At 55.3% G+C, this 15,096-nt stretch overlaps 1 protein-coding gene across 1 annotated transcript in view; it reads left to right on the top strand.

Annotated features, from left to right (window-relative positions):
* INPP5D (inositol polyphosphate-5-phosphatase D) overlaps positions 1-11,552 on the top strand; it is a 114,543-nt gene extending 102,991 nt beyond the window's left edge. Inside the window, exons 23-27 of the mRNA XM_035006837.1 lie at positions 574-723; positions 2,553-2,649; positions 4,359-4,625; positions 8,562-9,168; positions 10,026-11,552. Coding sequence (XP_034862728.1) covers positions 574-723; positions 2,553-2,649; positions 4,359-4,625; positions 8,562-9,168; positions 10,026-10,028 — 1,124 coding nt within the window. The 3' untranslated portion in view covers positions 10,029-11,552. The remainder of the gene's footprint in view (positions 1-573; positions 724-2,552; positions 2,650-4,358; positions 4,626-8,561; positions 9,169-10,025) is intronic.
* Positions 11,553-15,096: the final 3,544 nt, after the last annotated feature.

Raw genomic sequence — 15,096 nt, 5'->3', positions numbered from 1 at the left:
TTGCATTTTTGATGGCTAGGAAGACTGAACTAGTTTCCATGTATTGAAATCAACCAGCTACAGTTCTTTTTGTGTGAAATATCTGCTTGGGTTACCTGCCCAGTCATCTGCTGGGATTTGATTTTGAGGCGTTCCTCATGGGGTTCAGGTAAAATACCGTCTTTGTGAAGCCATCAGTCTCTCCCATTTTCCTTTTATCCTCTGTGCAGAAGTTTTAAGCTTTTATATCCTCTTATCTGTCAGTCTGTTTTGTCATTTCTTACATTGTTCCAGACCCTGGGAAGTTATCATTCCCTCTCGCAATCAGATTAGTATTTAAGTCTAGCTTTTCTGCTGGATTTTCTATGATTTAAATTTTTTTTTTGTATCAACTAATCCACTTGAAGTTCATTTCACTGTAAGGTTTGAAATGTTTTCCCCAAGTTGTTCCAAAAGGTTTATTCGATAATCCCTGCCTTGGACATTGTTTCGAAGGATCATCTTTGGGCGGTGGAGCTAGATCTGCAGGCTGAATGCAGTTTCTCCTGTGAAATGGCAGGCTCTTGACATGACTCTTGTCCCCACCCTCCCCAGGCGAGGGCTGCATTGCTCTACGGTTAGAAGCCACGGAAACTCAGCTCCCCATCTACACACCTCTCACCCACCATGGAGAAATGACGGGCCACTTCCGGGGGGAGATTAAGCTGCAGACCTCCCAAGGCAAGATGAGGGAGAAGCTCTACGGTAAGTGGATGCAACTACTCCCTTGCCCCCTTTTCAGTGCTGCTGGGAGAGGGACACAAATGAGGTGTCTCTCAGCCCAGCCATTGACTATTCTCTCTGCTGTGGCCTCCGAACAGAAATCTAGCATCAGAAGGGCTATGAGAGGGGCGCCTGGGCAGCTCAGTCGTTAAGCGTCTGCCTTTGGCTCGGGTCATGATCCCAGGGTCCTGGGATCGAGCCCCGCATCGGGCTCCCTGCTCTGCGGGGAGCCTGCTTCTCCCTCTCCCACTCCCCCTGCTTGTGTTCCCTCTCTCGCTGTGTCTCTCTCTGTCAAATAAATAAATAAAGTCTTAAAAAAAAAAAAAAAAGGATAGGAGAGGCAGTCTGGCCCAGTTCTGAGTTGATTCCAGAATTTCCCTATAGAACCCACGATTTGCACATCATCCTTCCCTGACCCCAGTCACCTTCCATCTGTTAGGATGTGAAGGATGTGAAGCTTGTGAATGTTCCAGGTGCTCTGTTCTTGTCTTAGATTAGGCTCTTAGGCCTTGTCACTCCCTGTTAGCGCCTCCACTAGAAGGACCAAGATGACACAAGAAACCTGCCTAATCCTGAACAGCTCTTTCTAGGCTACAGGTGAAGGCACTGGCTGCAGCCGAGATTTAGAATTTCCCGAATTTCCCGCGTGACCCGTTCTTCCTTGTGGCCACGTGGTGTGCAGCTCACACACACACACACACACACACACACACACATGTCCACACCCTGCCCTCATGGCTCATGGTGCCCCCCAGGGCTTCTGGGCCTTCTAGGCTGTTTCACAGACCTTACACACCAATAAGCCCCCATCCTCGTTCTTGGCACATCCCTTTGGCTTTTCGCTGCCGTCCAAAATGGCAGCATTTTGGGGTCTTCTCTTCCCTGGCAGGGTCCCCCAGTACCTCTTCCAGCTTGACCTCAGACCTTTGTGTCCTGAAAAACGACACCTGCTTCCTTCTGCTGGCTGTTGGGAGGAGGCATCGGTCGTGGCTCTCAGGAATGACACCAGCGTAGCCATGCTTGGGAACAAACACTCATTGGAGGTGTTTCCTTACCCCTGTGCAATCCCAGCCTTGGGGAGTCATCTCCTGTCTGCCCCCAAAGGAGACCCTGCTGATTCCCAGTAGGCAACTGTAGACGTCTTACCTCTTAGATAAGACCCGTCACTGCCCCTCTGGGAAATACTAAAACACTGCCCAGAGACCATGCTAATAGGGAACACGAGGAGGTGTCTAGACTCTAATTTTCTTAGAATCCTGTCTAAAATTTTAAAACTTGGAAATGAACGTGTCGTCTTCAATAGTATCCATGACATTAAACCCTCTCTGCTTGAGGGCCGCCTGGGTGGCGCAGCTGGTTAAGCGTCTGACTCTCGGTTTCAGCTCAGGTCACGATCTCAGGGTTGTCGTGGGATCAAGCCCTGTGTTAGGCTTCGTGCTCTGCGAGGAGTCTGCTCAAGATTCTTCCCCCTCCCTTTAAACTAGGTGGGCTTTGGTATCCAATGCTCTTATGGAGCCACCTTGTTCTGTTGGTTTTATTTGGATCTGCCAAGAAATATTTGCCTGTCCCTTGTGACACCAACAAGCTGAAAATGTCCCATGAAATGATAACTCTGGGTCGCACATGCCAACTCTTCCTCCCTCTGCAACCATGGCAGACATAACACGTCAATCACTGAACGTGCGTGAGGCATCAGAATCTTGCTTGGCCCACCGCCCAGCCGGCCATTAGTCACTGTCCAGCTTCGGCTGCCATCTTGCCCAGACTGGGCACCAGGCCTCACGTGCTCTTCCCTGGCTCTTTCCTTGCAGACTTTGTGAAGACTGAGCGAGATGAGTCCAGTGGGCCCAAGTCCCTGAAGAGCCTCACCAGCCACGACCCCATGAAGCAGTGGGAACCTGCCAACAGGTAGAGCAGGGGGTGCTGCCAGGGTTTCCCTACAAACTAGCGTGGTTTTGCAGACCCAGGACCCAGGAGAGGGTGAGGGGAGCACAGAGAAACCAAGGACAGGGAGGAAACAGAAGCTCAGCCCCAGGACCGGCGCTGTCCTACTGCCCACTCCGGGGAGGCGGGTGTGCCCGTGCAAGGCCTGGGGGGCGCCTGCGTGTCAGAAAGCAGCTCAAGGGGCACCTGCGTGGCTCAGTCGGTTGAGCGTCTGACTCTTGATTTCAGCTCACGTCGTGATCTCAGGGTCAGGATATCGAGCCCTGCGTTGGGCTCTGTGCTGGGTGTGGAGCCTGCTTACGATTCTCTCTCTCCCTCTGCCTCTCCCCTGTCTCACTCTCTCTTAAAAAAAAAAAAGTTCAATTCACTGACATTGGCTGAGCACTTGGTGTGTGTCAGATTCTAGAGAAACCAAGGCAAAGTTGGTGCAGCCCCTGACTTAGGAACTCTCAACCTAGCAGAAAGACGCGGTCCAGGGGGAAGCCGCTGCAGGGAGGGAATGGCTCCCGTGTCTCCTGGGGACCAGGGACAGCAGCAGGCATGGCTTGGTGGCCAAGGAGCCCCATCCTGTTACTAAAGGGGAAAAAAAATCATTGAGGAAAATGCACACAGGTCGCTCTTGGCAGAGCCTGGAGTGGGAATAATGCAGACATTAAAGTCTCTATGACTAGGGGGCAGCAGTCCCCAGTAGTCACCTTGGCTCACTGATGTGATCCCAAGTCCTAGAATCAAGCCAGGTGGCGGGGTCACGGTCTCCGTGCCAGCTTGCCTGCTGAGGGGGCAGAGTGGTGCCGGTTCACCGAAGTGAAATCCCAAACGCTGCTGTAGAGCCCAGCTTCCTCCCCTCCTTTGGGTCCTCAGACGACCTGTCTGGCCAGCCTTCGCCCTCACGCCTGCCCCACCCCTCGCACCCAACTCCTGCCACCTCAGCCAGGGCCAGGCCATCCCCTCCACAGTGTTGGGTTAACTGCCCCCCCAACATTCAAGGGTCTAGCCTTGACTTCTGTGACCTCCCACTCACCTTTCCAAGTGCCTGCATGGCCGTCTCCAGTTTGATGCCTCACACAGACGTGCAAGCCGACATATCCCAGATGGAGCCCTTCATTCCTCATTCAGCCTGGCCTCACCAGCCTCTTATCCATTCTCCCCGCTTGCTCGTAGGCCTTCAGACTCTCCTGAAGCAGGTCAAGCCCCTCCTAACGGGGCCTTTGCCCATTCTCGCCCATCTCCCTTCCCTTCCTTATCTGCCTCCTCAGGTAGGCCTTCTCTGGCCACCCTGTGCCCCATGGGTCCCAGCCCTCCTGCTGGTCTGTCTCTGCCTCCTTGGTTACTTTCAGACTTCAGCACTGCGTGAGCACCAGGTTTCCTAGTCACTGTGCTTGCTTTGTTTTCTCTCCTGTCTGATGTGGGTCCTATGAGAACAGAGACGGGGCCACCTTGTTCACGCCCACATTCCCTTCTGGCCCAAGGCCTGGGGCTTACTAGGCACCCAGTAGCTATTTTGTTGTATCAATCAATCAATCAGTCAATCAATCCACTGGCCAAAAAGTGAAGGAGTAGCAGAGGGCCGGGGGGGCCCCAGGGGACCTCAAAGGACACTGTCCTCGTGTGGTGCTGACCTGGAAGAGGGAAGGGAGCCTTGCGGTGGGACTTAGGGTGCCTCTCCCATGCAGGGTCCTTCCATGTGGCAGCTCCAGCATCACTGAAATCATCAACCCCAACTACATGGGGGTGGTGCCCTTTGGGCATAGGAAGCAGTCCCTGTCCCCTGACCAGCAGCCCACAGCCTGGAGCTATGACCAGCCGCTCAAGGACTCCTCCCTGGGGCCCGGAAGGGGAGAGAGTCCCCCAACACCACCCTCCCAGCCACCCGTATCCCCGAAGAAGTTTTCATCCTCGATAGCAACGCGGGGCCCCTGCCCCAGGACGCAGGAGTCAAGGTGAGTATCCTCTTCATCAAGCCCTCTCCCTTCTCTGGGTTTTCACCACCAGGGAACCCGACCCTAGAATAGAAGCTGCATGAGCGTAGTAGGGTTGTGTGTCCACTGTGACCGTCGACTCCTCCTCAGGGCCTGGAACACAGCAGGCACTCGAGAAATGCCTATGGAATCTCCACGTCCTACCCCATCCGTATAAGTTCGATAAAAAATAGATTTCTGGAGCGCCTGGGTGGCTCAGTCGTTAAGCGTCTGCCTTCAGCTCAGGTCATGATTCCAGGGTCCTGGAATCGAGCCCTGCATCTGGCTCCCTGCTCCACGGGGAGCCTGCTTCTCCCTCTCCCACTCCCCCCTGCTTGTGTTCCCTCTCTCGCTGTGTCTCTGTCAAAATAAATAAATAAAATTCTTTAAAAAAATAAAATAAAAATTAGAAGATATTAAAGATACTGCCCCCCCACCAAAAACAGCTTCCCGTAAAAACTACATGTATTGGAAAATACGTTTCTATAACTAGCGAACCTTCACGCAATCTCTCAAGGAACACGTGGGGATTTCCTCCTTCCCCAGCTCTGAGTTCCGCTGCCTTTTCAGCCACAAGGTTCCCGTTCCCATCCACAGCCTTTCCGTCCCTCCTTGGGAGGCCAGTCAGAAGATGCAGCAGCCATGGGGGAGTGCGAAGGGCAGGAGAGCAGGTGGCCTGCAGGAGGAGGGGTTTGGCCGAGAGCCAGGAGCCCAGAGAAAGCCGACCTGCATCTAGAACCGGTCAGGGCAGCACGGGCCAGGACGGAGCCGGGAGGGGCCCAGGCCGGGCAGCCAAAGGGTGCCACATCACAGCTCACGGGGTGCCGCATCCCAAGTGAACCCATCCGTGAGCACCTTGTGGAAAGGCCACGTAGGGAGCCCTGTGAATTTTCCAGTAAGCACAGCGTGACCAGGAAATTAAAAGTGCAGATTCCAATGAACAGTGATTGGACATGTAGCAAATATAATGAGCATCATCTTTCCTTGGTGGCGGTCTTTGGAATGACTGCAGGGGGGCTGCTCTGGACCTTGCTTCCCATCTGTGAGGTCACTGTGTTCCTCAGTGCTGGTGTCCGTCTTGTCGGAGGTGCCAGGGAAGGGAGCACAGTCAAATGTCATTTTTTTTTTTAGATTTCTTAATTTGTTTGAGAGCGAGAAAGAGAACATGAGCAGGGTGAGGGTCAGAGGGAGAAGCAGGCTCCCGGCTGAGTGGGGACCCCGATGCAGGGCTCGATCCCAGGACCCTGGGATCATGACCTGAGCCGAAGGCAGATGCTTCACCGACTGAGCCACCCAGGCATCATTCTTATCTCATGCCACCTTTGGCCTCTGTGCACCTGGCCTGGCTGGAGTTTCCTGTGGACTGAGGGGCACAGACGAATGGAGGGGAGGAGGATGTGTAGGACAGGGTTGATGACAAGGCCTGCCCGAGCCTCCACCCTGTCTGTCTCGGTGCCTCTAGCTTTCAGAGTTTGTTGATAATGGTTTTGTACTCCGGTCGCTCCGAAAGAAGCTTGGGAGAAGGGGAAACAGCCTCCATTTCCTCCCCTGGGAAAATGAGGACAAAAACCACCGTGCGGAGGGTGCTGAGGTGCCTCTTTGGCAGCCCTGGGAAACGGAGCTGTAAACAACCTCAAAGAACAAGGAGATTCTTGAAGTGAAATGCTTTTAACTTCCCAGAGTCAGCATATCTCTGTGCTGAACAACTTGCACACAGCACATGGCGTGGACCTGAGTGGGACTCTGGTTCCACAGGTGACAGCCTTAAAGAGCGGGGACATTCGTAGGCAAGAGGCCCCCAGGGTGAGATTCGAAGCTGTAGAAAGGAAGACTGGAATCTGAGAAGGGAGGTTATTTTGCCAGAGGAATTAACTCCGTGCCCCGGATATTGGTGCACTCATTCCACAACCATGGCCTCCTATGGCACTTGGTTTCTTGTTACCTGTGGTCAGGGGCTTTTTAGATTTTGTGTGGTTTTCCCCGGTCTCCCCCACCCCCACCAAGACTTCCCCTCTCTAGGAGTGACAGAATTTCCCTCTCAGAAGAGATCACTTGCTTCCATCTCCCTGCTCTTTTCCCAGAGAAGGAGCTTTGGAATCACCAAAATGCTTGGACCCAGGGTCCTCTTCCTGGCACTGCCCCAGATCCTCCTGTCTCAGTCACGGGGCTGCCAGGAATCAGGCCATGCATTTTTCTTTCCTACTTCTCACTCTTCATTAGAAACTTCCGGTCAATGCCGCTTGGACCTACTTGCACCTTCCTCCCTGCACTAATTCATAGCAAAGATCTTTGAGGATCCAGACAGGGGTGCAGAGGGTGGCCTGAGGTGGAGGGGCAGCTTTCCAAAGTCTTTGTTCAAGGCCCCAACATTTCTGGTTATACAGCTGCTTCTAGGTCTTTCCAAAGAGTAATGAGCAAAAAAGCGAGTCTACAGTCAAGCCCCCTTTGGCATGTCCCCGAGGCTTGCCTCCCCTCCCCTGAGCCCACGCCTATTCCCTAAAGAGTCGATTAGCCTCGGCAGGTTGGCAACTTTGGAAGAGTGTTTCAGCACACATTCCATCAGTAAGGGGCGTCACAACCTGAACACTTCAGTGGGTTCCAAGGGACCTGCTTCCCTTTTTTCTGTAGAAAGCAGAAGCCAGAACACTCCCCCAGGAGATTGCGCTGTTGGCCAGAAAGTAAAACGTGTTCCCATTCCTGGTTATAATTCGCTCAGCAGGAAATCACCTCACCTCCGAGCAGCAGTAATTCAGGAACCACAAAAATAAAGGCAGGTCTCATGTCCTGTGAGTTGCAGCGTGAAGTCCCTGCGCTGCCCAGCGTCAGGCCTGTTGGCTCACCACTGGCTTCTCTCCCTGGCTCACATCTCTCCAGGCTCCCTCGGATTTTCAGCATGACCACCATTTTTTCTTTCCCACTCCAAGTGAGGACCTGAAGGAACGCACGCTCACCAGGAGCTCTCCAGGGAGAGGACTGTGTGAATACCGTGTGAATTGGGCGTATGGGGCCCCTGAGCACAGATTTTGTCTGGTTCGTGGCCCCCTCATGTGCCTGGGACAGCATCTCACACATGTAGAGGGGCTCCTACATGTCTGTTAAATGGGGCTCCTTGGGCTGGGGTCCTCACAGAGCACATGGTCACTGAGGGGGTCTGGTCCCCTGCAGGCTTCTGTTCTCCTGAGAGTCGGGATAGAATTTGCTAGAAACAATATAGAGGCTGCGGATTCCTTTGAGGGGAGTCCAGGAGAGGAGGTGTTTTGGGCAGCTGTGAGGGGCAGGGGCAATGGAGGGCAGGCTTCTCTGACAAGGACTGAAGAGGTGATTTTGGTACTGGGCGTGCCATGTGAGTGAGCTCCTTATTCCCTTTCTGCTACGAATCCTTCAGTGAAGTCCCCCTTGCCCACTAGTGCTCTGGTGTGAACAGTTTTTATGGTGGAAACGGTCAAGGCAAGGAGTGGGCTTACCTGTGAGATCATCATTTGAGCAACACAGTACTTGCTCCTCCCATCCTCTATTTCTGTTTAGTTGAAGTGAAATTCCCATAACAAAATTGAAGGAAATCTTTTCTATGAAACTCCAGGAAAATCACTATTAGATGCTTTTCCCCCCCCACTTTTTAATTTAAATACTAGTTAGTTAACAGATAGTGTAATTTTGGTTTCAGGAGTCGTTACTTAGTGACTCATCACTTAACACAAGCGCCCTCCTTAATACTCATCACCCCTCTTGCCCATCCCCCTGCTCCAAAATTAACCATTTTAAAGTGAAGGGAAGTGGCACTCGGTATAATCACAAAGTTGGGCAGCCCCACCTCCATCCGGCCCCGCACGTTCTGATCACCCCAAGAGAAAACCCCCTCGGGCTTAAGCAGCCGCTCGCCAAATGTGCTTCTTTGTGTCCCCTCTCTGCCACCCTCAGGCCCTGCGACTTGGGCAAGAACTCCGCAGAACCTTCCCCTCAAGAGGACGCGCAGCAGACCAAGCCCGAGATGTTTGAGAACCCGCTTTATGGGTCTGTGAGCTCCTTCCCTAAGCTGCTTCCCAGGAAAGAGCAGGAGTCGCCCAAGATGCTGAGGAAGGAGCCTCTGCCCTGCCCGGACCCAGGAGTCTTGTCGCCCAGCATCCTGCTCCCCAAAGCCCAGGAGGCCGAGGGCACCAAGGGGACAGGCAAGCCGGCGCCCACGCCCTTCCTCAGCCCCGCGCCCCGGCTCCGCTCCTTCACCTGCTCGTCCTCCGCCGAGGGCCGGCCGGCGGGCGGGGACAAGAGCCAGGGGAAGGCCAAGGGCGCCGCCAGCCTCCAAGCCCAGGCGCCCGCCAAGAGGCCCGTCAAGCCCTCCAGGTCGGAACTGAGCCAGCAGGCCCCGCCCCCGCCCCCTGCGGCGCAGCGGCCGCCCCTCCCGGTCAAGAGCCCCGCCGTCCTGCACCTGCAGCACTCCAAGGGCCGGGACTACCGCGAGAACGCAGAGCTGCCCCACCACGGCAAGCACCGGCCGGAGGACGCGCCGCTCAGCCGGGCGGCCATGCAGGTGCGCTGCGGGCACGTGCGCATGAGCCCCCGCGGGCCCGGCGGGGGGGGGGGGGGCGTGCGCGTGCGCGCGCGCATGCGCGTGGCACGCCGTTCGCCGTGCGGCTTACGCTGGGCGCGTGCGTGCGTGCGTGTGATACGACCGCCGGGTCCCGCTCGGATCCCAGGATTTGGACCCACGCCTGTCTGTCCCCGAAGGCCCTGCTCCTACACCGAAAGGGTTAAATGAGGCGCTGGGGATAAACCCCGAGCCCTCCTGTGTCTGCCCTGTAGGAACGCCGGGCTCCGTAAATAAAAAGAGCCCAGATCGTTTACAGTGCGCTTTCATCATTAGTGTTAGTACTTAAAATCTTCCCGGTATTTTAGAGACTTCAGACACACTGTCCCCTTGCTTCCTATAAGATAGATTTCTTTTTGAGCAAAACTAATAGTGCTTACGAACGGCCTCTGGAGCCAGACTGTCTTGGGTTTGAATCCCAGCTCTCCCACCTCCTGGCTCTGTGCCTTGAGCCTTAGTTTACTCATCTGTAAAAAGGGGACTATTAATGGAATCTGCCTCACAGGTTTATAGGGAGGATGAAATTTTATTATATATTATTACTGTTATAAGCTACATATAAACTATATGTTCTACATTGTTTATTTCCCATACACTGTAATTACCACATATGCATATGACCTATGTGCCATATATATTGGAATATATGGTAAATACTTAGAACAGTGTGTTGGCTCTTTTCACCACCGTGTTGAAGGAAGCCTGATCTAGCCCACGGCGTGTAGGGACGTTGGCACCTTTAGTTAGATCTGGCCTCGTGGAGAATTCAGCACTGACGGTCTTCTGTTCTTGTCCCACAGTGAAGCCCCTGGTGAGCTGCCACCAAGACAGGAGCCCAGAGGAGCAGCGTGAAGCCACTCGGACCTTCTCCCAGGACCCCCTGCTGGCTCCTCCTACCTAGCTTCCTGCGCAGGGCTTCCTGTTTTTCAGGAGAGCGCCTAGTTTCTGTGCGGTCAGCAGGGTGCTCTGACTGCGAAACTTGGCACCAAGTGCTAAGGGTGGAAGAGAAAGTGTACCTGGGCCCCCAGCTTGATCTTGGTACTTGGGACCCATGAGCCTCGTTCCGGTCATCATTTTGAAGAAAGGAACTAAAGCGCTGATTTGCAGGTGGAGATATAAAATAATAATAATAATATTAATAATAATAATTGCTGCATGTATGGAGCACTCACCACATGCCGGGTCCTGTGCTAAGTGCTTTACAAACATGAGTTAAGTCTTCTCCAGCTGACCAAAACCACATTCCAGACGCCCAGTTCGGAACATGTGTGCCCTGAGCGGTTTGGACAAAGCATTAAAAATTAAGGCCAGTGCCTTGCTGGAGTGAGACAGGGCTTGGGCTTTAGGGAGCTGAAGAGTGAGTGGTTCACTTAGGGTACAACAAACCTGGCTTTGTCTAGCTTCAGTGATGCCAACTGCTTTAGCTAAAGCCCCGGGCTGCAGCAGAGCTGGCCCAGAGAAGGGATCTCTGTCTTCTCAGTTCTTTAGTCGGAAGGAGAAGGAAAATCAGCTCCTACTCCAGGGTAGAGATCCGGCTTCAACTCATGCTAGAGGTGCCCGGGCCCCCCTCGAGGTGGGTAGCCATCACCAGGCCACGGTTGGAGCCGAACCCCCCGACACTTATCTCGTTGTGCTCATAGAAGAGTCTCTGCTGTCGCTCCTGAAAGCCAGGCTCCCCTGCCTGGCTGCCAGGGAGGTGAGCCTCTCAGTTCCAGCTCTCAGAATAGTGCAGGCATTTCTCTCTGACCTCCGTGGCTTTTGGCCCTGCTTCCTTGGTTACTAGGAGAGTAGATTGGTGATGTCTTTTCTTGTGTTGCTTTTTGACATACAGAATTAGCATAGGAAACCAAATGCAGAAGTGTGAGTGCAGGAGAATGGGTACGCACCCCACGTCCCCGTGTGTGTCTGTCTGCGTGACCAATAAATTGTGCCTTTCTCACTCAGCTCGCAGCTGTGTGGCAGTTTTTTCCTGACGTTCAGCCGCAGACGACGCTTCTAGGCTGTTGGGGCTGCAGAGTGCAGGAGGGGAGGAGGGGTTGTTGACTTTCGTGGTGGTGTTGGGCCGACTGGTCCCCTGACTAGAGGGGACTTCGTGGAACCGGTTACAAGTTGGCATAGCCCAGGAACAGCAGTAAATGGCCACCTGGCTTCGTGGACTCCAGGCACCATGCGGCCAGCCAACTTCCGCCGATGTCGTCACCCCCCAACACGCACACGCCACCACCACCACCTGCTGGCCTGCAACCCCACGTTCCTCCTGGCTTTTCTAAGTGTTCATCGCTAAGCTCCAGAGACCATGAACACATGTAAACAACACCCACGTTGTGGGCCTCCAGCTCCCGGCACTCAGGAGCCACACGTACTGCCCGAAGGCCCGGGAGCGGCCCGCACCTGGAGGGCCAGTGTGGGGGCTGCTTGGCCCCACTTCCAGGGCACTTGGCCCAGGCTGCTGTTCCCACCAGCTCAGGCAGCTCAGCTTCTGCCCCGCTTCACGGGCACCAGGCCTGCACTGTGGGCAGAGCTTGAGGGGCTGGTGTGTTTAGCAGCCACGGGGCAAACCACTCACTGCCCTGCAGCGGTGTGGCTCGTGGACACGCAGGGGTGAGGCTGAAAGCCCACCGTGACCACAGCTCCTCACCGCACTCAGGCGGGCCCCCCTCACCCTGCAGGCGCACTTCCTGCTCCTCACACAGGAACACCCGAGTCCCCAGGTACCAGCCTTCTGCCTCGCTGGGCCAGGGGCCAGGGGCCAGGGGGGAGGGACAGCTGGAGACACCCAGACATCCTCTTGGGCAACCCCCTCCCATAGCCATCACCGCACGGCTGAAGACCTGGGCACGATACCCGGGGCTCCTGGGGAGCCCACTGGCTGCCAGCATGGGGTGGCCTCCTGGGCGCTACTGTTAACAGCCCCCACCCAGAATGGACATCCAGACCCTCCCCACCATTTCTGAGGGTTCCCAGGAGAACTGAGTTGAGGACCAGCACTGTGAGGTGCACCTTGGGCTCCGCATCATCTTCTGCTCTGAGTTCTAGCAGTTGGAGCAAGTACAGTGCCCCTCAGGGGTTTCCTCCAAGCCCGACCCCGGGCTGTGTGAGCACCAACTGGGCTGTCAGATGATGGGTCACAGCCCCACTGGGATGTCTGGAACTGGAAACTGAAATGTAAGAGCCTTGTCCTCTCAGCTGCTCAGCCCCACACCCCCCTTCCCCCCTCGAGGTCCCTGACCCCCTTCCCCGGGGCTCTGGCCTGCCACCACTCTTGGGGTGAGCTCTCTCTGCTGCGTCTGCTGTGCTTGCAATCCTGCCTCCCAAACAGCCGCCCCCCTCCTACGGGAGGATGACATGGGGACCCAGAAACCCCCACCTCTTTATCACTTAGGTAATTTTCCTCTGCTTTGTGTCAGCTAGTCTTCCCCAGGCTCCCTAAGCGAGAAGGTGGATTGATTAACACGCTTTCCTACAAAAGTGCCCCCCTGGGCGCCTGGGTGGCTCAGTTGGTTAAGCGACTGCCTTTGGCTCAGGTCATGATCCTGGAGTCCCTGGATCGAGTCCCGCATCGGGATCGAGTCCCGCATCGGGATCGAGTCCCGCATCGGGGTCCCTGCTCGGCGGGGAGTCTGGTTCTCCCTCTGACCCTCCCCCCTCTCATGTGCTCTCTCTCTCTCATCCTCTCTGTCTCAAATAAATAAATAAATAAATCTTTAAAAAAAAAAAGTGCCCCCTGCCCCAAAGATGAATTCCGTCGCCCTCTGAGATGGCAGAAGCTGCTGCAGCCCCTTTTTCTAAGTAAATTTCTCCTCCTTTGCATGGTTACATGAACGCTGGTTGAATGCAGCAGATTTGATGCTGATGGGAAGGTGTAATCACGGTGGATGTTCCCTAAGGGCGGGTCACCCCCAGCACAGGTGGGGGGCCAGGGGGCACCTGCTGTCGCTGCTCCATCCCATTCCCCCAGGGAGGGGGTCAGCCCTGCTGCGCCTCCTTTTTCCTGGGTTTCCGGTTTTCTTGCCGTGCCATTTGTTTCCCCACCTCGATAGGAGGGAACTTAGTGAGTCATTCAGAAAAGCTCTCTCCCACTGCTACCTTCCCTAACCGCAGCCTACAAGTTCTCATCTTCGCTTGTCCTCAAAATAGCTCCTTTCTCCTTGCAAACTAATTTCCATGGAGATCCAGCCATCTGAAGGCCTCGAGGCTTTCTGCAAGGCAGCAGAGAGCAGCTCCCAGCCAGCACTCCAGTGGAAAGAGACCTTTATAATGCAAATGCCTGGTCTCACCCCCACAGACGCCCCCACCCACCGTCCAAGGAGGACATCTCCCACCCAAAAAGGTCCCATTTTGGGAAATCCGCGCTGTTCCAGAACAGCGCTGGCAGGTTGTTTCCTGTTCTCTGATTAGGTGGCTGGTCTGCGCTGACCGCCTCTCTCAGGTCACTGCAGACCAGTCCCTGGGTGTGCCCAGCTCAGTCCTTCCCTCAGCCACATAGGTGTTGATGGCATGTGCCGGGCCTTGGGGGCCAGCACGCTTATGAAGGTGGACGTCAAGGGGGAGGGGTGGCCTATCCTGGGCTGTGGGGTCAGACGGAATGGAGTTTAAATGTCTTGTCTCTCATTTCCTAAAAGTATAATCTCATACTGGGCACTTAGCTTTTCTGAACATCGGTCTCCTTGTCTCTAAAATGGGGAGAAGGACGCCTTCTGCGTGGTGGGGTGGTTGAGCAGATTCGTGAGCTCAGCTCGCAGAGACTCAAGGCCTGGTCCAGTGTAGGCTTCCCTGAACATTAGCAGGAGCCTCTCCCTCTCTCTGGGAGGCCAGACAGTGTGGGAGGGCCCTGGGGAGATCACCCTGAGAAAGTTGGAGGGAAAAGGCCCAGGTCGGGATGAGGGAAGGTGCTGAGTTGGGCCTTCTGGGACTGTAGGAATGTCCTGGAAGGTGGTGGGTAAAAAGCTCCCCAGCTGTGGGCAAGAGAATGACTGAACGAGGCCCAGGAACGAGGGGCAGGTGGCGGATGGGAAAGCCTTGCCAACAGGGGCCTGGCTGCAGGCAGCTGGGCTAGATGAAGCCAAGGAAGGGCTAGTTGAGGCCAGGGGGACTGGTGGAGTCTGGGGGGAGGGGGAACTAGTTGAGGCAGAGGAACTAGTGGAGGCTGGGGGGAATTAGTTGAGGCCAGCGATCCAGCGGGGTTGCTTGAGCTACACGGCCCAGAGCTGCTCAGACTGCCTAAGCCAGTGGAGCAGGCCTCAAGGACAAGAGGAAGTCCTTGTGCCGGCAGCGGACCATAGCTCCCAGGGCAGCGCTGGCCAGCCCCCCTTTCCATCTGGGACCTGTCGGCAGTCCCAGTCACCACAGAGCAGCCTGGGCCCCACAGCAGTTCTGGATCGCCCTGTCCAATGTAAGACTCAGCTCCAGCACTTCTGTTTCTTCCCCAATTGGCTTCTTCCTCCTTCTCTAACCAAGGAAAATGACTCACAGCCCCTGCTTCCTTCTGCAGGCCCGGGGGTGGGGGAGGGGGCGAGGACGGAAGCAGACAGTGACACGCTCTGGTTTTTAGGCAGGTCAAGAATACAGGGGGGCAAGTGAGGTGCCGGGGAGCAAAGGGTGAGGGGCATTCGCTCTCAGGAGCCCACCTGAACTTGCACCACCTTGAATGTAGTCCCCCCATGCCTCCCTCGCCTCTCCTGGGCCCCAGCCTGCAGAGCAGGTGGTGCAGGGACGGGCGGCAGGTTGTGAGCACTGCCACTAGATGCCAGGAGGAGTGACAGTCAGCCATGCTCCCAACCGTCACGCTGGCAGGGACCCCGGGAAGGAGAGGGAAGGGGTAGCGGGCGCAGGCAGGAGAGGCCGTCCTTGGAATTCTGTGGAGTCATGTTT

This window comes from Mirounga leonina, unplaced genomic scaffold (assembly GCF_011800145.1).
Source record: "Mirounga leonina isolate KUSES-001 unplaced genomic scaffold, KU_Mleo_1.0 Mir_151, whole genome shotgun sequence".
In the NCBI taxonomy this organism is placed as follows: domain Eukaryota; kingdom Metazoa; phylum Chordata; class Mammalia; order Carnivora; family Phocidae; genus Mirounga; species Mirounga leonina.
This window is presented reverse-complemented; position numbering and strand designations above follow the sequence as displayed.